Source organism: Thermobia domestica, chromosome 1 (genome assembly GCF_964235325.1).
Source record: "Thermobia domestica chromosome 1, izTheDome1.hap1.1, whole genome shotgun sequence".
Taxonomy (NCBI): Eukaryota; Metazoa; Arthropoda; class Insecta; order Zygentoma; family Lepismatidae; genus Thermobia; species Thermobia domestica.
Window position 1 is genome coordinate 98153594 of NC_137454.1, and position 25543 is coordinate 98179136.

Sequence of the window (25543 nt, forward strand, 5' to 3'; positions counted from 1 at the left end):
CAAATATGGTACTTATGATTCTATTCTTTACTAGTAGCACGCTGACTGATGCTGCCTTATTCTTTGATATTTTCTTGCATCAAACATATACTGTAGACCTTGCACACTTTAAAGGAAAGAAAATTAATGCTTCTGCGTCTTACTTTCTCTACCAGATTTCGCGACTCAGCTTCGAAGCTCATAGTTAGTGTTACCGGTTTTTCAAAATAATTTTCCACAAGTCTAATATTCTGTTCGAGAGACACGAATGATAATCTCATTCTGGACACCTCCTGATGGTAAGATAAAATCATGCTATGAATCTTATTTGTGATTTTAAAACAATACAACAATTTTCATTGGCTGAGAGATAAGCACTAAAACAATCTCTTCTACAACTCTGCATCGATTCTTTTGTATTTGTTATGATTTATTATGAAAGCATCCATCTCTCACCTGCCTGAGATTGAATAGTGATTTGAAAGTGTGCAAGTTTGTAATTTGAAATTATTTTCTATAATAAATCCATTATCTAAAATTGTAAGTGGCTATGTTTTGTAACTCTTGAACCAAATGACCGATCTTGATGTAATTTTCAACAGATGAGGTTCGGGTCTGGGATGGTTTTTATCATTTCACTTTGACGGTACAACTTACGGGAGAGTGAGGGAGAGATATTTAAAAATGATCGGAAATAACCGATACTAGTGTCGAATCCACGGTTTACGGGGTCGCTGATTTCTGATGCTGTTTAAATCCAAATTCAGCTCCGCAACTTGGGGGAAGGGATATATATATATATATATATATATATATATATATATATATATATATATATATATATATATATACGAGGGTTGGGGCAAAAGTCATGGCAACTATTTTTTTCTTCCAGATATGTGAGCGGATCACAAACTTACATGTGTCGTGTGGAAGTTCTGCAGGCATAGTGTGTATGCAGAGCAACAGATGGCTCTATGATAGCTGGTAGTAGCACAGCGAGGGCTGTGAAATCAGTCAGTTGGTGAGTGTCGTGCGAGATGGAAGTAACCCGTGTTGAGCAGCGCGCTTACATCAAAATAGCCGTTCTCCGAGGAAGAAATGCAATGGAATGTCACAGTGAATTAGTGGAAGACCTTTGGAATAATGCCCTACCATACCGGACAGTAGCACGGTGGGTAGGAAAGTTTAAGCAAGAACGCGTGTCAACCAGTGATGAGCAACGTTCGGGACGACCTGTCAGTGTGCGGACCAACGTGGCACGTGCCCTCATCGATCAGCTCCTGGATGACGGTAGAAGATGGACGCTACTGGAGTTGGCGGAGGAAAGTGGCATCGAGAAAAGCACCGTCCACATGATATTGCGTAATGAGCTGCAACTACGCTAAATTGCTAAATCGCATCGCGGTGGGTACCACATGCACTGACGGAAGTTCAAAGGTAGATGCGCTTTGCAATATGCTCCGACCACCTTGCACGCTGGCAACAGGACGGCGATCAATTCTTGTCACGAATAATCCCCATCGATGAATTTTAGGCCAGGGCATACGAACCAGAACTGAAACGTCAATCCGCGGAGTGGCGACATGTTGGATCACCAAGGAGGCAGAAGTTCAGTCAGAATCCTTCCCCAGTCAAATTGATGGTGATCGTCGTGTATAACGTCAGGGGTGTCATTGGTTGTACTTTGTTCCACATGGCAGAACAGTGACCGCACAGTACTACAGGGACTTCCTGGTGCGACAGGTACGACGTGGCGTTCGGGAGAAACGTCCGTATCTTGTGGACAGTGCAATAATCCTGCACGATAATGCAAAACCACATAAAGCAGAGTGTGTAGGGGAGCTACTGCGATGTTGGAGATGGGAAGAATTGGAGCACCCACTGTATTCTCCTGACATTTCGTCCTGTGACTTTGATTTCATTCGAAAGATTAAGGAACCACTACGTGGCAGGCGGTTTGCAACACGCGAGGACATTGCTAATGCTGTGCGCGAACAATTGACCCGATTCACACATGGCGCGGCAAATGCTGAGGAGGATGGTATTCAGCGCCTCCCTCATCGTTGGCAGCGTGTGGTGCAAGTAACAGGGAACTACTTTGAGGGTCTTTAGGCCCAGATTTGTCATTTCAACTGTATGCGTACTATGTTGTCAATCTTTTGCACAATGAAGGCCATATTGCCCTCTATACTACCGTAATAAATTAGTGTGTGACGATATTTCAGTGCTATTCATTTACACACATGTAGTTAACACCTTGCCCTTTCGTCTGTATATCTCACTTTTCCAACCGGACTGGTATCTTCAAGAAAAAAATAGTTGCCATGACTTTTGCCCCAACCCTCGTGTATATATAAGGCTTATTTGATTCTTTCTGATGTTAACAAGGGACGAACGAAATTTTAGTACAATTAAGTCATATTTACAGGTCGCTCCATTTTGTATTTTTTTTTCAATTGTCAAAACTTTTAGAAAAAGTGTCACTATTTGTATTCTCAATTTAAAAAAATCGCTTTCTCCAGTGGAGCGGGAAAAATTTGTATGATGATTTGCAACCAATAGAAGAATAAAATGCTTCTGTTTCTCATCTTTTGTCAAGGCTTCATTATACTTTTGAATGAATCTTATACATCTTTCAGCTACATCATTTACCACAGAAATTTGTTTTGATAATTGGCAAAATTCTTGGAAAGAGGATTATCTCGCCAATGTTGTGGAATTTGTTTGAGAACAGACTGAGATTTCTATTTGCCTTTTTCCATTAGGACATCACATATCGACAGTGTTCTCTCTGTTACTAGATTCTTCAAATTAAGTTCTTTGGGTTTCTTTGTCAGTTTAAATCATCGTGAAATGTTCGGACGCTGCAGGCTTTGGACCATCTTTTTCTTTCTTTCTTGTGATATTCTGCCATCATAAAGTGCTAATCCTAATAAATGTTCGAACAAAAAGCAGATATGTCTTGAAACTAATGTATATGCATTACTGGAAATAGATTCGTGTAGATAAGTTTTCAGAACTGACAAAAAGTTAATGCCATTGAGACGGGGTCGGTTGGCAACTGGAGCTTCATGAACTATTACTTCTCCTGTCGCCACCTAGTGATCATATTGAAAGCTACGAACTTATATCTATCCAGCTATTAGCACAGTAACTGTGTTAAATTACATTGTAGTATTGACACCTATAATGTAGTACACAGGAATATAATGGGGAGTATACCTATTACCCACCTAATACTTTCATAGTGCAGCATATATTTACCTTAAATTTACGAATGAACAAGTATATATGGAGACGGGTATACGCTATATTTTGAAAACGGTCCAGCGTATACCTCCCAAAAATTCTAGTATTAGATCATTCGTAATACTACATGAACAAAAAGTTTAAAATGTAGCGACCTGTAAATATTGAGCAATAGGACTGAAATTTAGCAGGTAAGTGACTTATGACTAGAGGAACAAAATAAGCCATGTAGAGAATTATTTTGAACAAGTTGATTTTTTTGCATTTGATTTTGGACCACCCTAATATATATAAATGATCGAAAATGACCGGTATTAGTGTCGAATTCATAGTTTTCGGAAATGAGATAAGGAGTTGTGCATTTAAAATTTTTATTTCAACCCAGTGAAGCTGTAATCGATGCTAGCCCATTATAATATGCTATTTATGCTTCATTAGTATACTGTAGTAATGCAGAACTAAGTGCTCTTCAGAGAGTGAAGTGAATTTGATAAGAACCGGCTCCAGTTCAAGATCAGATCAAATTGACAAACTAGATTTACCAATATGTTATGTATACTACTTTCCTTTTTTTTTATCTCTCAGCTTTGTGTGGTCTTTTGTGGAAAGATGATGATAGAAGATTACCTGTTTTATAGACTAAGACAACTACTAACACATATGTTGTGGATAAGAAATCGCTTTTGCAATTATTTGTATCTGCAAGAAACTAACTTCACTCCACGCATTTTTGGAAAGACAACCAGAAGCCGTTGTGGTAGATCTTTTCTTTAACATCACCATTGTAGACAGCCAAAGCAGTTGGAATCAAGACTAACACACACCCCTCTCTTCTTCTCTTATGGCTATGGTATTACCGTGATCTTTAAGATCAAGAGGGATTTTCTGGTGCGATCAGCTCCCACAAGATAAGCCTGTTAGTGAAGTCAGGACCTCAGAAGTGAAGTCAAACAGCGGTAGTAACAAAACAACTCAGTCGCGAGGAGACTAGGGCTTAACATCAACGTTAAGTTTCGACCTCTGAACATGGTGACATTTCTCCATTCCCTCTATAAACCCTCTGTCTCTTACACAAAATAGCTTTTGGTCTTTTCCTATCCCTTGAAGAAACTCACGACTACATCCTTATACACCAAAAGATCATTAACAGACAAACACACATAGAAATACGCACGCGCCAGTTAATTCTGCTATCTTGGTTGTTCTGTTGCTAAGGATTGTTTGGTGCTGCCGAGTAGAATAGGCTTTTCAGTGTTTCCGCTTGTGGAGTTTCGGAAATCCTTGGTAGATTTTCCACAAGTTTACTGCCTTTAAGACCTACTGGAAGCTTCATTTCAGAAGAACTTCTTCTGGCTTTTATATCCCTTATCGAAGCTCTAGAAATATAAAACAAATCACAAGTTACGAATCTGTAAACATCAAGACCCATGTTCTACGACAGGGTGATTAAGAGATTTCTATCTTTAATTAGTTATTTTATGAGCGTTAGCCAAATGTGATAAATCACTTTTTGTTAAAAAAAAAAGAAACAAAAGATTATTATAAACTACATCCTTTTATACAAAAAGAAAGAGCCTTAAAAGAGATTAATTCAAAACTAAAAATTTTATCAATCTGCTTCAATTCAAATCAATCTAAATACTCATCAGCGCTGGCGCTCAATTCAGCAAACTTGCTTTGTACTTGAAAGCAGTGGCAACGCGGAAGTTCATCAAGGGAGTGGTGGCTTTAACCTCTCAAGTAATTTCAGGTGTCATTAGGTATCTTAATATGGAAAATGTTTATTTTTGCATATCTTGCTCAAGAAAGGGGGTTTATTTTTACCCTTTTCCGACTGAATTATATTTTTCTTAATATAATTTGACATGCTAGTAAATTGTGGGTACACCAGACTATGTAAAAAATAAATTTTGCTTCTATTGTTGCTCAATAATGCTGAGGGGAAAGGGACTCAGGAGTCCCGTCAGGCGAATAGCCTTTGACATTATAAAATAATGTATGAGCAAAGAAAATGAGACTTAAAAGTCCTGACAGTCGGAAAAGGGTTCAAACCCCGAAACTCCCCTTTGCGTACAGTATTGCTTGAGAGCGTTGTTGATTTGTAGTTAATAAATTCATTGTGCAGTAAGCACCAAGCGAATGTTGGTTAATAGAGTTCTTGCTTCACAATTTTAAGGTTTTGGGTTCGAATCCGGTGGTCGCCCATTCTGACTGAGGTTTCCCAGGTTTCCCCTCAATTCCATCGAATAAGTGCTCCCATCTATGTGGCGGATCTAGGCCAGGGCCGGGGGGCCTAGGCCCCCTCAGTTTTTCCAGTGACAAAATATTTTAAATTCCAGTGACAGTATAAATGAGCTATTATTTATACCTAGGTATATTTTTGAAAGTTTATATATAACTATTATAGTCTGGGTACTGAACTGCCCCCTCCCCCAGTTTTTACTTTCTAGATCCGCCACTGCATAGTATCTGTAAACATATCTAGCCAAATTCCTTTCATTCCTTATCCCATTGTTACTGTCACTGTTGTAGCTTGTTAATCATCCAAGGGTAAACTGACCTTGTATCCGGAATTGACTAAATAAATAAATAGTTTTAAATTTGAAGTAAATTTGGGGTCATTTTTAAACACTGAAATAAATGCTCACACATTTTTGCCGGATTTAGTAAGCGTTTAAACGGAAACAAACCTTCTTTGAATAAGTCTATTTTAACAGTGAATAATTGGTCTTAGTTTTAAGCTTTCGATGAAAATCTAGATAATAGGCAATTCCCTTAAATATCTCCACATATACACTTCTTCTTAAAACTTTTTCGAACTTCATAATCATTTATTATTTTTCTTTTCCTTTAATGCGACACGGCGAACCTTCAAAGCAAATTTTAAACTTTCAAGGTACAACTAAACTATCTCTAAGTATAGTAGTAGTACTTTCAAATTCGGGGAGAAAACTCCGACTGAAAATCCTGGTCCTCCAGGTTAGGGGTTGATGTCTGGCTGACAGTTGTTAAAACAATTATCAAAACAAATATTGATCGAAAAAGGAATATGAGTGATAGAAAGGTTAGAGCTTAAACTAGAAGTGACGCAGATGGTCGATCGCTTTAAGATTGTAAGATCTGATCACTGGCTGCCCCATTAATAATGGACGAAAGAATTTAAATAAATGAGTCCAAAAAAGAAGATAATCAGAATAGAATCGTATAACGTCGGGATCATGATAAGTAGGAGCTACTAATTATCGGAAATGCTGGGAAGAAGAAGAGTAAAGCATAGCATGTAACCAGGATAGATTAAATGTAAGGGTTGAAGATAAAAGGAAATAGAAAATTGATGCAAGCTTATATACACGGGAAGCAACAATAGAATGAATGACATTGGAATTGTCTTGGATAAGAATATGAGGGAGAAATTGGTGGGCTTGAAGAGAGTAAACGGCATAACTGTGATAGTCAAGCTCGTGTTAGGAGAAAGAGAAACTTAAATATTGTCAGCGCCTATATCACACAAGTTTCGTGTGATGATTGGAAAAACCTAGTGTTGCCACGAGACGAGACAGAACCCTTTTAGACGAGACACGAGACGAGACAGACTACTTGTCCCGTCTCGAAAATCAAAACGCTGGCGGGAATGTCCAAGATTGAAATTGCCAGTGGTCATATTGATTGCAAAAGGAAAATCCCCTTTGTGAGAAAACATGTTGAAAAGCCTTCATAGAAAAGTGTCCTCTGTCTATTGAATGAAACAATCGTGATACGTGAGCTTCCAGGAATATCATCCTTAATGTCTTGTCCCCAATTCCCCTTGCTGTAAACTGAGGAATTCTCCTTTTTTCATTTCTGGCTAGAATGATGACAAACAAAATCAAAGACAGGGAAGATTTTTACAAGGTCAAGAAACCGAACTACCACCACCATCTATTCAATTTGAAAACTGGGTAAGGTCTACACTCATTACAGGCTGTAGTTGAAAGTTCTGGCTGAGATGGCGGAAGAGAACAGAACAGATTATACTTGTCTTTATTCTCTGGTGACGGTATTCTTTTTGCTATATGAACCGAAAACGGCAATTGAAGTATGTCATCTTGCAACTAAAATTTTGTCTTCTCTCTCTCTCTCTCTCACACACACACACACACATACACATACACACACACACACACACACACACACACACATACACACATACACATAAAACACACTTTTACCATTTTACCAATCGCTCGCTTATTATACAGCAGTCATGTTGTAAAAGTCACCTCTTCGTTTGGAAGGCGGGCGAAGGACAAAGAAAGCAAAGGTATTATCGACGAACCCTTCAAATTGTTTGCTTTCAGCAAATTTGATACTGATATTAAAATTTTAGGTGAAAAGGTTTTACAGGGGGACCTTCGTTTTGTTACGCGGAAATGTTTGATCTGACCAGAGTGCGAAATTGCCCTCTGCTTCCATATTGAGAGGAGGGGAATACTTCCCTTTCCTAGTGAATAATATTCATTAGGAACTGAATTATCTTCAAAAATGGTTTCTTGCAGAGTTTAAAGAACATTTGGTATAATATTCATGGAACTCCGTTGAAAGCAGAAAATATCATGAGAATGATCAAAATTCGAACATTGAAGAACATAATTAACAGAAAAGAAATAGGATACCCAAACCATATTTTTAAACCTGCTATAAAATGTATATCCTATATTTTTACTAATTGCTTACTCCCATGAAAGTATCCTGGGGAGGATATTCTCTCCAATTTTTTCAGACTGAAATCCTTTTATCCCGTACTATTCCCCCCCTGACACAATACGAAAAAACAAATGCTGTTAAAATCCATACATATGACCCTTCCGGGACTCAACCCGAGGCCTTCAAGCCGATGGTCTATCGCCACAGACCGCTCGGCTTGGTATGAAGATGTACGTTGTATGATTGCGAATAGATCACGACAATATAAGAAACTTTAATCCAAAATGGCCACCCAAAAATCAACTTTTTTTAGACCACTAGCTAATCTGGGTGTACTCTCATGAGTTTGTTACACAAACGGAGCAACCACCACATAGTAGCACACACCCAGCGGTTATGGGAACAGAGAACAGATTTGAACCATGGAACCATTTGGATTTGTAACTGGCCCCAAGCATTCTTTCGTGTGATGTGTCGTTCAGCTCCCATTACTATGGCACTTTAAGTAGAGCTTACTGTGCAGTAACATAAAATTTCAATCAAATACTTTCCATTACTCAATAAAATTATTTGGTTCCGAGCTTTTTTTTTAAAAAAAAAAAGAAAAAAGAAAAATAATTGCAACAAATCTAAACATGCTAAAATGGAAAGTAGTTTTTGGATTGGTATGGGCTAACACTGTGAAACCTAAAGGCTGGAATATATGAAATCAAAGTGTACACACATATCTATCTCTCTATTTATCTATATATCTTTCCATCTCTCCCTCCCCCTAGAGAGGCTTCTAGAGGTTATACTGTTCAACATATCCACATCAAGGTAAAACTTAGGCCTAAATGTTTATAAGATTCTCTAGAGAAGTTTTCCGAATTTACTTCCTAAAAAAAATCTTTCAGTTTTACGTCTTACGATTATGCCAGCTAGGCTAAAGGAGACGGTGATAATGAGAAATTAAGGCAGTGGTGGAATGAATAAATTTGGAGGAAACGGAACCCCGAGAAAACCCACGCACATAGTGTTTGTCCACCACAAAGTCTACTTGACGAAAGCTGGGATTGAATCAGGGACTCCGCTCAGCAAAGGTAAACGTTCTACCATTCAGCCACCGCGGCCCCTGAATTTACTTTCTAACCACCAAAATAAAGGTAGCTGAAGGGTGGAAATGAAAAATTGCTATTTCCTCGAAAACAGTTCTAATGCTTTTGAAAGTGACAAGATGGTATATAAGTCATTTGTGCTTTAAAAAATCCATAAGTAAGGGTAGTTCACTCTAGTTGAGAGTTTTTTTTCCGATATTCTTAAAAACAACTCAGATGATTTTGTTCATATTTCATAAATAAATATTCCATTACTAATCTGACAAATTAGCATAACCCATTTGTGCTGATCAAATCCACAAGAGGTAGTTTACTCTTGTTTTTTTTTTTTTTTCGGGCGATTTTGTCCTAAATTTTCATGGCCATTTTTCCTTCTAATAAAGTTAATTTTACGTAAAATTTCCCTAGTTATTATAGTTAGTGAAGAATATTTTTAGGTATTACCTGTATTTTTCCTATTAATAAAAGTAAATTTCATTGCCGTTATATCTGCTAATAGGCCAGTCAATGAAGGGTCGAATAAGGAAAAAAAATGGTGGAAAGTTGGAACAAATTTAATTTTCTTTATATAAGTGTCCGTAACAACATACTAATTTTGCACCACTCTACCACCCCGGATTTCGCCGCCATCTTGGAAAAATGGCTTCAAAAATTAGTTTTTTGTAAATATCTCGGATGGAAAGCATTTTAGAGCAAAACATGTTATTACAAAAAATAATCTACATTAAATTCTCTACAAGAAATGTTCTCTTCATTTTTTCTCTAGGATGCACCGTTCAGATGTTATAGGCGTGACAAATTGCGCATTTTTCTTTCAGCATCGCTTTATAGCAGAACCTTAGCGAAAATTTTGTGATACTATTTTGTTTTAATGATTTTTCTTATATGAAATATAAATTAATATATTTTTCATTCATTGCAGGTGTGACTAAGGAAAGTAGTCAGGTCTATTAGATCATCTATTTTCAAGATGTCAGCTAAAAAATGTTTTATCTGAGAAACTTCCCGGTGATGGTGTTACATGTATAGTAAAAGAACATTAGAAGACTGCAGTATTAAAGTGAAAGATGGAAACGACTGTCAACTTAAGGGATTGAGATGTGTTACACTTCATGAAAAGAGTAGAATTATTAGTGTGCTTTTCTTTTATTATTTTCATTGTCCTTGTAGACTATGCCGAGCAAAAGATACAATGTAATTAGTCCCACCCAAATTTTATGTTCTTCCTCGCCTAAAGTTTGCTGCCGTCTGTAAACCTAATTTTCTTCCCGTATTATATTTTAGGGATACTTCAGAGATATTTGCAACAGAATCTCATAAAATGTTATTTCATATGCAGAAAATCACTTCTGCCAAGTATTTGGTTTCTTGACACTAAAGAAAGTCAGTGCGTTTATATCAGAGGAACATTATTTGACATGATATACCATAGACAGCTCTTTATATTTCCTATTGGAAATGGACCCAGCTTCGATTCCCGGTGGGAGCTCATTTGGTTCGAACCCACGTTATGGCTCATATAGTCTTGCTGCTGAATAGAACGCTAGAACTCGAATCAACCCCTCCACCCCAGAAAAAACTATTTGAGATATTAATTTATTAATTTTCAACTTTCCCACGAGGTTTTTTTTTTTTTTTTTTTCGGAACCTGGACTTGGAATAATCTAAAGATTGTTCATGTTCAAACAAGCTTCCCAGTGAATTCAATAAGACTTTCAGCTTCTATAGGTATCCATTATGCAAAATTAAGTTGTAAATATTGGTATGTAAATATTTTAAAATGTCTTGTTGAATTTTTTTCATTGCTGTTGCGAACTTTTCTTACTATCCTTTTGTTGTTAATGTGCTGTATCTGGAACTATTCGGGAACCGGTCAAAACCCCACAAAAACATAAATCTTTTTTCTTTCTTTTTTCTTTCTTTTCTTTTTTTTTAACTACAGAACTGACTCAAATCTAGGGATGCATTCGAGTCGAGTCGAGTCGAGATTTAAGCCTGTCTCGACTCGTCTCGAGAAAATGTTGTCTCGACTCGTGTCTCGACTCGAAAATATGTTTCTGTCTCGACTCGTGTCTCGACTCGACAGTCTCTGTCTCGACTCGACTCGAATTCGAGTCGAGACGTCTCGAAATTCGAGTCGAGACAAAATGTACGAGTTAAAATATACGCACACATCAGCCAGACCATCATGACTACCTACCTAATTGTCAGTATGTCGACTTTTGGCATGGATAAAAACGGCGACACGTCTTGGCATACACGCAATGATCCTTGATAGGTCGCTGGAGAGAGCTGGCACCACATGTGCTCACTCAGGTCACCTAATTCCCGTAAATTCCGGGAAGGGGGGCGATGTGTTCTGACGTCACGTTCAATCACATCCCACAAGGGACATCACTCAAATGTCCGGCTCCAATTTTAATGAAACTTTTTTTGCTGATAGAAGGCATGTATGCATCATTACTTGTGATGACAATTTTTTGCCATGGTGCATGTTTTCTATTTTTTTAAATAACGTTTAAGAGTTGTGATGTGGTTATTAGAGATTACCACAGAAGTCCCTTACTACCCTTTGTAAACGGAGCGTTAATGAAGAAAAGTGAAGAAAAACCATGTGGATACATATAAGTCCTGGGGGGAACTCGTATGGTAGATATGACCTTGATGGCAGCCATCTTGAAATCCGCCATTTTGAATTAAGATCAATTTTTCAAAATAAGAATAGGGTAATATGATACATAATTTCGGGCTAGAATTTAATTAGAAAAATAATGGTGAGGTTAGTTTTAAGATACACCCATTTGGGGGAAAGTTACCGGCATATTAATTGTTTTTACTTACTGTGTGCGTAAGACCCTTCTTACTTTCGTCTCAAGACCTGTAAATCGATCGCAACCGCAGAGCCCGGTTTCGCACTAGTGTTTAGAAATCTTTAAACTCACTTCAGGCAATATTTGTGGATTATTGTATTGTATTTTGCCTTTAATTAAATTTGAACCCACTTCATGATCTTGTGTAAAGTATCACTAAAAGAGGATTTCTGTTTTTATGGAGAACGTAAGCATAGCAATTATAAAAGGTGAGTAAGGTGCGTATGTATTTATAAGAAAGTTTATTTTACGAGTCTTTTGTGGTTCCGCCAACCTATTCTTTAGTTGTTGTTTTTTTTTTTTCAAAATACTCATATCTCATAAATAAAAGAGCTATTATAAAATCTTTTACCACTATTCTTTAATACTTATAAAATTTTATTTATTGTAAAAGCACTGGCGAGATATTTCTTATCGCCCACTAAAATTATGGTGGAGCTCCTTCGTGGCTAACGGTTAGCATACTTGCCTTTGGCGTGGGAAACCTGGGCTTGATTCCCGGTGGGAGTTCATGAGGTTCGGATTCCACGTTAATAAGTAGGTCCACGTCTCACATAGCCTCGCTGCTGAACGGGACGTTAAAATCAGAATCAATTCAACTCAAAATTAGGGTTTTGACTTTATTATGATGTCATTAGTTTAAACGCCCAACTGCCCAGTAATTATAAACATTGACTACATTATAAAATTGTAATTTGTGACGACTAAAATATCAGAAATTAAAGATTATTCTTTGGGTTTTGGAACATTTTGAAAAACGTGAAAAACTGGTACTGCACCGATACAACACACCGTTTGGATTTGTCATTGTGTAAAGGGATACAAACTAAAGAAGAATTACAACTTTATGAAATTGTATTAGGACTTATTATTTAGAAATAAACACCAAATAAGTGTAATAGTTCATATCCGTATCAAATACCAAGTTTATGATGAATCAACTACACAAAGTAGGATCCAAAAACGCTCATTGCAATTTGTTCCATCCTTCAGTCGAACCAGGAACTGAAACATGAAGAGTGACATTTTCTTTTTAAAGATACTTTGTCCAGCTAAGTATTGTGAAGGTTTATGTCAGTAGAAGGAATTGCATTCCATTATACAAGCGCAATTTCACAACTTTATGTACACATTACTAAATATCGAACACCCTTGTCCATATGATTAGCGTACGCGTCTTTGGTGCGGGAGACCTAGGTTCGATTTCCAATGGAAACTCCTGTGGTTCTGAACCACGTTAATTTGTAAGTTCACGTCTCATATAGCCTTGATGCTGAAAGGGACACAAAACTCTAATCTAATACTAAATACAAATATTTAAAGAAAAATGATGACGCACCAAGATGACGTGAATTTGGCTATCAAATCCATTTTGTGTTTTCAGTTATTTTCTAGTAGTATTTTTTCTAGGCATCCTTTCAAAAGACAGTGATGCAAATTTCGTAACTGCGAATTCCTGTTAGAAGCCATGAAATTATCCGATTAGATGCAAAATTTCCCGTCCACTAAAATAGATACCGTAAATTTACAATATCTAACAATAAATAATTTTGAAAGGTATCGCTTTCGAGGGAAAAAATGAAGTGAAATCTTTGAGTTTTACGTCCCACGATTATGCCGGTTAGGCTAAAGGAGAGGAGTGATGATGAGAAATTAGTGAAATCGTGGGATGAAGAAAGTGGGAGGAACGGAAGAACCCCGAGGAAACCCACGCACACGGTGTTTGTCCACCACAAAGTTCACTTGGTACGAGCTGGGATTGAACCAGGGTCCCCAAGCACCAGAGGTGAACGATCTACCACTGAGCCACCGCGGCCCCGCTTTAGAGGGGCCATGACGTATAGTTGAACTCATTCTCGTAGTATGAAAGGCATTATTTATAATTATGCATGATAGGATCACAAACAAAATTTAAAAATATTATGTGCACTTTCTTTTAACAAACATTATATTGTCTTTTATGGTGTGGAAGGGAATGTTATGTTCGAAAAAAAAGTCCTTAACACGATTCTTGTTGCTACACACTGCATGTTTCTAGCCACAGAAAGGATGCAGCGATAGGTAGGCTATTTTTCAATTGCTTTACATTAGCTTGATGTTTCAAGTCTTTTGTGTGTTTCTGAAGTTCACTTTTACCACAAAAGAGCTCAATATTAACATGTCTTACATAGCTTTGGTTCGATTCTCAACACGGACTGCAACTACCCGTTAAATTGTGCATCCGAAAGGCACTCTTTGTTAAACCTCGCTTATCACCGCTCATCTTAATAATATATATAACTTCACCTCGAAGCAAATGTTGCATTTCTCTCTTTCATCCTAACACAAAACAAAACTAACCACAGCTGTGACACGAAGGAGCTATTTCAAAAAGAAACATGCTGTGCTTCATAGAGATGTGTACCAAATGATAGAAGTATAAAGTATTGTTTTCTTTCCTGTTTATTGATATCAGTTGGTGTTCTTAATGAGTTTACTCATTAGTTTAGAAAGAGTATATATGGAATTTGGACATATGTTGTACGTATTCTCCTGAGAAATTGATGAGACCAGAAAAATTATAAGGACAGATGGAATAGGTTTAAGCGCATCTACGTGACTTTATCAAATATTTATTCTCCATAATGGTACCACGCGGAAAACTTGGTATAGGCCTACTTTTATCTTTGCCTCCCTCTGTTAGCTGTTTCGTATCATATATATCGGATGGTTTTGATATTTCTTCTGATCATTAAAACAACAATGGTACCTGTGTGCGTGCAGAAATGCAAAAGCACAAGGTAACTTCCTATTTGTTTTGGAAACAACAAACCCATTTCACGTGTGCGAAAGAAATTGAGCACAGCGAGATCGGGTGTTTACTCACGGTCAGTTCGCAGCAGGAGTCCATGGTAAAAATTTGGCTATCTCGAAAACACTCGCAAAACCTTACAAATACAAAAGACTGCGCTTCAAAGAAAGTTTAGACACAGATGTTTCAATTTTCTTAAAGCATCGTTCTTCAGCAAAAGAGTCGGTTCATTGTATTCGAAAAAGAGAAGGGAGAATGGGTGAATTTATATTTTATGTGGGGGGTAACGTTGTAATTAGTATAAACAATACATACCGCTTCCGACTCTGTACGCATACACTAGCCGCGGAGTTCACACACACACACAGAATCAGAGTCCTCACACACCAAGGGTGAGAGCTGTGCCACTGAGTCACAGCGGCCACGGGGCTAGGTCGAGTCCACTTTACGTTCATAGTTTCTTAGTACATAAATGTTACGATTATGAAATAGATTTTCCTTAATGAGCTGCATAAAAACAAAAGCTTTCGAAATGCATTAAACAATTAGCTCGATTTGAGTGTGAACTTAAAGTTATATTAGAGTGTAAATACGGATACGCACCAAAGCTCGAAAACTTAATACACTATTTCTCCTATATAGTCAGCATGCATCAAGCAATCATTCAGCTTTCATTTGAGAGGATGGAAATCGAAGGCCCCTGAACAACTATGTTACTAATGTGCGGAATGTATTTATCTTACAGTGAACTGCTTTGATGCCAAGTGGCCTAACTCCAAAATTGAAATTTTTCAGGAGTGAAAGTTGAAGTTCAATATCTCATGAACAATCCATATTTCTTTTATGTTGGGAACCAAAACCATAACTACTGTATGTAGTTCATTGTTTTATAACTTAGTGTTTACAAAAATCCTTTTAAAAAATACCTATTCATAGAAGTGGATGGTACTTATCTGTACTAGTTCTTGGCATCCAAGCAGTCCATTTATTGTAATACTAGCTTAATATACCCATTCTTCGCATTTCAGTGACCGCGAAAACTATGGATTTGACACTAGTATCAATCAATATGGGCTATTTATACATGTCTCGGTATTCATCACCCGCTGACTCCCGGCCCGCATACAGTAGTAGCTGAATTTGCAAGTCATCGCTGATGGAAGTGTCACCATTGATCTCAGCGACCGTGAAAACTATGGATTTGACACTAATGTCGATCAATTTGGATTACTTTTACTACATGTCTCGCTAAACGCCCCCCTGAGACCCCCTAGTTCCAATTTTGACAAAAACGCTTCGCCTTAGACTGGGACCTGGACCAAGGTATCCGTGACCAAAATTTGGTAACTCTCGGTCAACTTGTCTGGTCCCCAGGTCGGTCCCAGTAAACGTCCCCCCCCCCCGAGACCTCCCTGGTTCGAAATTTAAAAAAAAACGCTTCGTCTTGATCTGGGGCCTGGACTAAGATACCCGTGACCAAATTTTGGGAACTCTCGGTACACTCGTCTGGTCCCCAGGTCGCACAGACAGACAGACAAACACACAAACAAACTCTTTATTTTATTTATATTAGATAAGATATACTATGTAAAATAGTCTCGTATCATAATATGTGATGTACAACAAATGTTACATTATATATTATCCGTAGCTCGTGATATGCTGCAACACATTAAAGCCTCAGAATAGTTGGGCAAGCGAATAATCCAGAAGTTACGTAACCCTATTGCTTTCATGGGAACGAAAACACAATAATTATAACTATGCTAAATTACTATAGACTACCAACTGCTCATTCAGAGAATTTATGAAGTTCACTCTATCGCAATAGTTTTATACAAACTAGATTTAGACTACGGATAACAGTTTTATACAAACTAGATAATCAATTATTATTATTATTATCATTATATTTGCAGTACAACCAAATACAACGACATTAACTATTAGTTCTAATTAACTGAATTCAGCTGAAAATTAAATCTTGAGCTTTAAAGATTAACTATTAATTTTATGCGTTCTGTACCTTTCTAAAGGAATAAAAGCTGGAATTGGTTTCAAGGCTGTTTCTGAGTGAATACTTTCTTCAAAATAATATTAAAAATTATAGAAAGATTTTCGAGACATTCGAGTCGAGTCGAGATTTTTAAGGGCCGTCTCGACTCGACTCGTGTCTCGACTCGAAAATTCGAGTCGAGAAATACGTTTGTCTCGACTCGTCTCGAATTTTACAAAGTGTGTCTCGACTCGAATCTCGACTCGAATTCGAGTCGAGTCGAGTCGAGATTCGAGACATGTCTCGACTCGAGCGCATCCCTACTCAAATCCCAGGTCCTACTTCCTTAGTGACACCTCTAGCTTTGAAGGGTAAATGGGATAGAACCTGCCTTTAAGCTAAACACTTTAAAAAGACGAGACAACATGAGAAATTACATTGTCAATTTTTTTCTGTTTCTCTTGCTGTGTGGAGGGCAGTGATTCTTTCTTAAGAGCTCCTATGTATACTCTCTGCAGAATAAAAATAAGAAACAGAAAGTTAAAAAAAAAAAAAAAGAATTGTCACCCAACAAGAAAGAATAGAATGGATAAGATTATTATTATTATTATTATACTCCGTTTTTCCTTTATTTTAATACTTTTTTTTTCCTTCTTCAGAAACAATTCTCCTCCGCTCGTGGTACTCGCTAAAGCTCTTTCCTTGTGGAGTGCTTTTGATGCCCACAGGGAACCCACAAGATCGGTGAAAATAGTCTTAATTTGACAGCGTCTTCTCAAATTATGGCTCAAAAGCCCTCGTTTGCTCTCACACTCGCTCGCGTCTTCTCTTGCTCTCCACAATCAAGTTAGGGAGAAGAAAAAGGCTCCTCCCTTTCTTAAGAGGCGGATCCAGTTTTTTCTCCACTTGCTCCGCCTGCTCGTTACGTAGCGCAGCGAGAACATGCAGCGGGGGAAGTGGAACAGGTTGTTTCTTCTCTTAACGTGGAAACAATCGTTTTTCTCTCTCTAACTGAGTGAGTGAATATACAATATATCCCACACCGTTTGCTCCAGATCGTAGAAGCGAGATTTATAAGTGGACAGGAGGGATTGGTAGGCGAGGGACTGAGCGGGGACAAACCTAGAGCGTTATAAAGAAATGAAATGAAATATTTGAACTTTACGTCCCACGATTATGCCGGTTAGGCTAAAGGAGACGGTGATTATGAGAAATGAATGAAATGGTGGAATGAAGATAGTGGTAGGAAACGGGAGAACCCCGAGAAAACCATCGAGCACGGTTTTTGTCCATCACAAAGTCCACACGGCGCGAGGTGGAATCGAACCAGGGACCCCAAGCACCGGAGGTGAACGCTCTACCACTGAGCCACCGCACCCCCAGGCGTTGTAAAGAGTTTAATGATAGAATGTGCAAAGTTGAATCAAAAGGAAATATACTGGGTAGTAATAATATTAATAAAAATCTTTTCTACAAAATGCAATTGTTTATTTTTTGACATATATTCTTCTTTCTCTCCAGATCTTTTCTCTGGTTAAGTAGCTAATGCGTGTTTTCATGTGCACGAGGTTCCAAGTTCGAAAAATAAAATCTTTAAGTTTTACGTCCCACGATTATGTCGGCTAGGCTATAGGAAAGGGATTATGAGAAACGAAGGAAATGGTGGAATGAAGATAATGGGAGGAAACGGAAGAACCTCGAGAAAACCTACGCACACTGTTTGTTCACTACAAAATTCACTTGCCGCGAGCTGGAATCGAACCAAGGACACCACTGCACCAGAGGTGAACGCTATACTACTGAGCCACAGAGGCCCCGCAGGTTCACGATTCGATTCCCGGTGGGAGATTTAGGATGATATATATATATATATATATATATATATATATATATATATATATATATATATATATATATATATATATATATACAGGGCCGTGCAGTGGAAAATCAGCGCCCGGGGCGAGAGTATACGACGGCGCCCCCATACATATATTCAAGCAATTTTTCCTATCTTTTTTCCTTTTTTCTCCCGAATTTTTCGCCCCGCTTTACTTCAGCTTCCGGGGCCGTCGCATCGCTCGTTCCCCCATGGCACGGCCCTGTAATATATGTATGTATATATCCCAGTTTAAACCGTATGTCGCGTCTCGTCCTCGTGACCTCGCTGCTGACAAACAGTAGGCCGAGTAGTATAATTTCAAAAAATGAAAAGGAAACGAAATATTTCAGTTTAACGTCCCACGGTTATGCCGTTTAAGCTAAGGGAGACAGATGATTAAGGTAAGTGAATTATTATAGAAGAAGTGGTGGAATGATAATGTGGGAGGAAACGGGAGAACCCCGAAAAAATCCATGCACACGATATTGTCCACCACAAACTTATTTGGCCGAGGATCGAACCAAGGATCCTACGCATTAAAGGTAAGCACTCTACCACTGAGCTACCATGTTCCAGTGGTAGTTTTAAAATATTCCATCTTAGGAAGAGGGAAGACTTTAAATACACAGAGGGTGAAGGTATTCTACATTGCAAAAATACTGAAAATCCATATTAAGCACGATTTATAGAGATATGTCCGTGGGGAGAGGGGGACATTTCCCCACTGGCCGCCACGTCACTGCTGACAGAAAAAAAGTAAATGTAACTCAATCATTTACTCTTTATAGCCTATCATATAAAATGTCTTACTTTTTATAAAAGAAGCCTTCACAATTCCTTTCAGTTTTTTTTTTTTTTTTTTTTTCGGTTTCAAAACTGTATGAGGAAGCTGTTGTACAGTCACCAGCAAAAGCGTACATCTTTCATTAAAGAAAAAAATCAATAGAATGAATTGTGAATTTAAATTCAATTTTCTACGTCTTGAAAACCTCGGGGGCGCGGTGGCTCAGTGGTAGAGCGTTCACCTCCAGTGCTTGGGGTCCCTGGTTCGATCCCAGCTCGCACCGTGTGGACTTTGTGGTGGACAAACACCGTGCTCGTGGGTTTTCTCGGGGATTTCCCGTTTTCTCCCACTTTCTTCATTCCACCATTTCACTCATCTCTCATCATCATCGTCTCCTTTAGCCTAACTGGCATAATCGTGGAACGTAAAACTTAAAGATTTCATTTCATTTTTTTTTCTTGAAAAGCTCGTGGTCTTTAAAAAATAAACTTAAATGGATCCATTTGAATGGACGTAATCGACGCTTGTTAAACAGCAAGTGCATATTTGTATGTGATTGCACTTACTATGTATCCTGTTGCAATAAGCGTATAATAGAAGATGCGACAGCTCAGCAAAATAACTAGTTAGATTAATTAAGATGAATTTAAATGAATTGGGAAGTACTCATAGAGACGGAGAAGGAAAATATTTGTCCACGAGCTTTCATTTCAAGATTGACCTGAAACAAGGAGATGCCTTGTCTTCATTATTATTCAGTTTTCTTCTAGAATACGCCACAAAGAAAATCAAAGTTAGCAATCAGGGCCTAGAGCTGAATGGCACTCATCAGATTATGGCTAGTGAAGAGCGCAAGGGTCTTGGTCTTGCAGCTTTTACAAGAGTCTTGCATGCAAGACCAAGACCAAGATCAGGAATCCCGATGCAAGACCAAGACCAAGACCAAGGGGTGCAAGACAAGACCAAGACCATACCTGCAAGACCAAGACCAAGACCATACCTGCAAGACCAAGACCAAGACCAATAGTGTTGCGCAAGAATCTTACACAAGTGCCGGTACTACTTGAATTTTTTATAGAATGTAAAATGGAGGGGGGGAAAATCATTACATCATTTACTTGAATTTCTTGGCTTTAGTAAAAATGCCGCTGGAGTGAATGTGTTCCCAGTAGTTTATGCAATCTGTGAGAGTCGATCTACCCCTGTAGCATATAGCACAGTATATCGTTTTCTAAGTTGGTTGTTTGCGTTTTCTGTAGACATTGCTAGTTTTCAAGCCACACAGGTGTTATCTTGCGCCATGTGAGCTTTTTTTTTTTTTTTTTGGTGGACAAACACCGTGTGCGTGGTTTTTTCGTTTCCTCTTATTTTCTTCATTCCACCATTTCAGCCATTTCTCATCATCACCGTCTCGCGTAGCTTTGGTGCATAGGTATAATCGTTGGACGTTAAACTAGACGTTAATTTCAAAGCATATTAGTGGTGTTCTTCTTCTAAAATTAAAGAGAAATGTAGTATGGAACATTGGGAATTTCGTACACCATAGGTGCCGACTACATGGGTATGGCCTTGGCTCCGAGACCCAACCATCCGTTGGAAATTTTTAATATGTGCTCATAAAATTAGTATCGAAATAACATTTTTATGACATTGACAAAACCTTAGAATAGTACATGTGACCGCAAGTTTGATTTAATGGGCGGATGCTTATAAGTTGAATAATTGTATAATAATTAGCAATATATACGTTGTTGAATAATTAGCCTCCTTAGGTATATGGCACCTTGAGGATTGAGCGATATAACATTATACTATAAAAATAAATCTATATTATAAAATTGAAAGTGACTATGTTTGTGACTCCTAATTTCTTGAACCGATCTCGATCAAATTTTCAACATAGATGAGGTTTGGGCTAGGAGTGTTTTTATCATTTCTCTTTGACAGTAAAACGTAGGGGGAGAAGGGAGAGTTAAAAATAATAAATAAAACTTAATAACTATTGAACCAAACGACCAATCTCGGTCAAATTTTTAACATAGATGAAGTTCAAGCCTGGAATATTATTTGTTAGTTCACTTTGACGGAGCAACGTAGGGGAGAAGAATGAGGGGGAGATACACAAACACCATTATAAATAAAAATAAAAGTGACTAAGTTCGTGACTTAATAACTCTTGAACCACCCAACTGATCTCAATCAAAGTTTTAACATGTACGAAGTTCGAGACTGGAAAGCTTTTTTATAGTTTCATTTTGATGGTAGAACCTCGAGGATGGAGGAGGGGAGGGGGAGATATATCAGGCACGTTATCATGATTTCGTAAAGGCATGACATGAAATACTGTGGTCATCACACCAGGGTATGGGTCATTCTAAACTATTTTACTGGCAACAAATATTGGTTTATTTAGCCAGGATTTCGTAATGAGGGGAGGAGAAACAACATAGATGAAGTTCAGGCATGGAACGATTTTTATCATTTTACTTCGACGGTGCAACGTACAATTGGGGAGGGGGAGGAGTAAAAAAAAAAACAATTGAAATGACTGTCTTTGTGAATTAATAACTCTTGAACCAGCCGATCGATCTCAATCAAATTTTCAACATAGATATTGGTTCGGACTTGGGGTGGTTTTTATCATATCACTTTGACGGTTGACTTTAGGGGAGAAGTAGGGGAGGGAAAATGTACAAAAATAAATGAAACTTAATAAATCTTGAACCACTCGACCTATCTCGATTACATTTTCAACATAGATGAGGTTTGGACCTGAAATGGTTTCTATCATATCACTTTGACGGTGCAGCTTAGGGGAAGGGGAAGTGAGAGAGATATAAAAATGATCGAAAATGACCGATATTAGAGTGGAATGCATAGTTTTGAGAGTCGCTGAGTTAAACAGTGACACTTCCAATGCTGTTTAAATCCAAATTAAGCCCCGTAGCTTGGCAGAGGATATATATATATATAAATGATCGAAAATGACGAATATTACTGGGGAGGAGAAGGGGAGAATAATCGAAAATGACCGATATCAGACAGCGCTTTAGTAATAGTAAAAAGTGATTGACTAACGAAACATTATTATTTTTTAAATTTAACCTAACGAAGTGGGTAATTGATGCTAGTTATCCATATTCACAAGTGAGACTGACTTGTACAGTTATTTCAAATAACTTGAAGTCTGATGCTGTTATTTTGTATTTCTAATATCAGTCAAAAGTATTTAGCTATATAAATTAAGTTTACACAGAAGACATAGACAATTGGACCGTTTTCAGTTTTCACTCAAATTTCTCTAAAATATTAAGAGGTTTGATTATAATAATTATTATTTTATTTTATTTTTTTTTCTTTCTATATTCTAAATGTGGCATTGAGACCCTCTAGGGGTCCATGTAATGTAGGAGGATTTGTAGAAGTGAGTTTCTCTTTGGTGATCTGTCATGGGAGGTCATGTACTTTTGAGACATGTTTATACAGGTTGCTAGTTATTTTGTTCAGTACATACATGACCAATATGATCGTCTTGATTTTAGTGCGTACATGTAATGTATACTCTCTAACTGAATAACGTCGTTGTAAAATTTTTTTACTTATTATCATTGTGTATACTTAGTCAACATGGCCACTCTTGAGAAGCAAATTTTGATCGCTGCATCATTTTTGATCCCCAGCCTGTTATTTTGCCCAATCGTGAGATTATATCGTTGGAAAAATAATAAATTGTACAGTATGTCCAAGTTCTTATTTAACTTCGGTGTTGCAAAAAGTCCTGTACCTTAAAAACAAGGATTTCCAACACATTTTGAACTTCAAAATAACATCAATGTGTTTCGTATCCCATGTTAAACTATAGTTCCATGTCTCACATCACTATAGTTCTGACAAGGTTGTTGAAATCTTAGTTCAGATCAAGATACTAGTGCCAAAATAACTAAGTTTGAATTCTTAACGAATCAATTGATGTTCGGACCCAATGGTCAGCTATAGTTCCTTATCTTACATTACCATAGTGCGAAAACTAATGTTAAAATCTAATCTTGTCATACAAACAGCATGATGGCACTAGCAGCACAACGGTCCTAATTAATAATTTTGTTATAGAATTTAAATGTATCAGGTTTCACTAAGATATCTGCCGCGACAAAATAGTTTCTTATGCATCTCTCTTGTTTTTAAAATAGTTTGTGTTATTAATATTATTATTGTACTCATGCGATTAGCTTATTTATTTTTAAAATAGCATAATATCTCGCAAACATCATCTGTAATAAGTTCTGAACATATAGAATAGTCTGTAATTTATTACATGTTCATTGTTTTCATCTATCTTTTCTGTCGCGCGTTCTAGTATAGGTGTTGTATATATTTCCACAATAGTAGGTCCTATATATGTGTAGGCTACCAGATATATAAAGTTTTCCATATTATAATACCTGGTGTAAATAATATGTCTGTGCATGTAAAAGGTTTAAATTCAATTCCCTTTCCTTTTGCTCCTTTCCCATTTTAAATATTGAATCTAAATTCAAAATAGGGGATTTTAAGATTTCCGTATACTGATGCCAATGGCACCATCTCGTGCGCCTCCACCCCAGTCAGCCACATCCAAATTTTCATCATCTTTCCTCAAGCCGTTTCAAAAATACGAGGATGGTGCTAGTCTTTTGCCTAATCCTGTATTATTAGTAGTAGCATTATACTCAGTAAAGAATTATACTTAGGGATGCGCACGAGTCAAGTCGAGACAGAATTTTCCTGAGAAAATTCGAGTCGAGACACAGCTCTTCCAGTAGAAAAACATACGTTTTTCGAGTCGAGACATCACTTTTGCAGCACATTTTCGAGACGAGACAGCCCCAAATCTTGTCTCGTGCGCATACCTAATTATACTGATAGTAAAAGAAAATCCTGGGTTCTATTCCTGACCGTGTGGTTTGTGATGGATGAAGACAATAGTTTTGGTCCCTACGAGACAGTAGCGTAGGTAGGAATTTATTTCGGAAGGGGTCCAAACCCAATATTAGAATATTTTATATTAAAATTCCTAAAATTGCTCCTAAAATTATGCTAAATTTACACAAAAGTCGAAATTTCGAGGGGTCCGTTCGTCATTATAAAGCAAAAACGGTAATAGATAGCAAGAAGTTGCTTCCGGCAATCGGTTAATCCCTCCCGAGAATACGGTACATTTCATCTCAATCTTTAACTCTAGTAAATCTGGAATTGATAGAAATCCACTAAATCTTCCAGTTTCAATATTGATCAACATAGGAAAGAAACAATTAGAGACAGCAAGTAGCATTTCCTACAATCAGCGCCGTAACTTAGATTTTTTCTGGGGGGGGGGGGCAAGCATTAATACGCATATTTGGGTTCCCTAGAAAAAGTTGTTTTTCTAATTCTTGGGCCCCTCTTTCAGTCTTTCTCTTACTCTTTATGGGCCCCCGGAGTCTGAGAGCCCTCCCGCTTCAGTTACACCTCTGGGCCCGTTCAATACATAACAAATTGATTAAGGGGACAATATTAACAAATCTCACAACCATACGAATAAATATTATTTCTAGGGCCGCTAATAGTAGACATTTTTTTACTGAAATGGGCTCACGACTCATTTTTCTTTTATTTATCTTTTGTATGCTGTTTTGTTTATGTAATATAGTGAACCTGTTTGATACTTCGTTTATAATTTCATGTTCGTATCGCATATGGAGTAAAAAAATTTTGTCTTAAAATGGGCCCTCCTTAAACGGTTGGAAGCTTCCCTGGGGAAGCAGTTGCCCTCCCTGCCCCCACAAGTTACGGCCCTGCCTAAAATCGATTTCGCGTTCTAAGAATAGATATAATCTCTCTATTTAAACCGGAAGTGATAGATATAAACCACTTCCAGTTTTAACGTTGACCGCTATAAAGTATTAGAAACGTAAATATAATTAGCGAGAAACGTTTTCTGCAATCAATTATGAATCCGAAGGATATATTCTATCTGCACTCTAATCTATCTAATAAAATCGAAAATATATGAGTCTACTACGTAGGGATGGGCACAAGTCAAGTTAAAACTCGACTCTACTCGAAACTCGAAGGGAAACGAGGTCGAGTTTTGAGGCGAGTCGAGTTTGAAAAATTGCTCGCTCATTTAGCTCGTTTTAACTCGTTTTGAAATCATTGCCTGATTAGACTGAAAAGCGAAAGCTATGAAA

The 25543-nt window shown here is 37.6% G+C and overlaps 1 protein-coding gene across 1 annotated transcript; it reads left to right on the forward strand.

The window, feature by feature from the left end:
- The first annotated feature begins 1019 nt into the window (after positions 1-1019).
- On the forward strand, positions 1020-1367 carry LOC145691861 (protein GVQW3-like). Its single transcript, XM_081767199.1, has one exon. The coding sequence runs from the start codon at positions 1020-1022 to the stop codon at positions 1365-1367; it is 348 nt and encodes a 115-aa protein (XP_081623325.1).
- The last annotated feature ends 24176 nt before the right edge of the window (positions 1368-25543 follow it).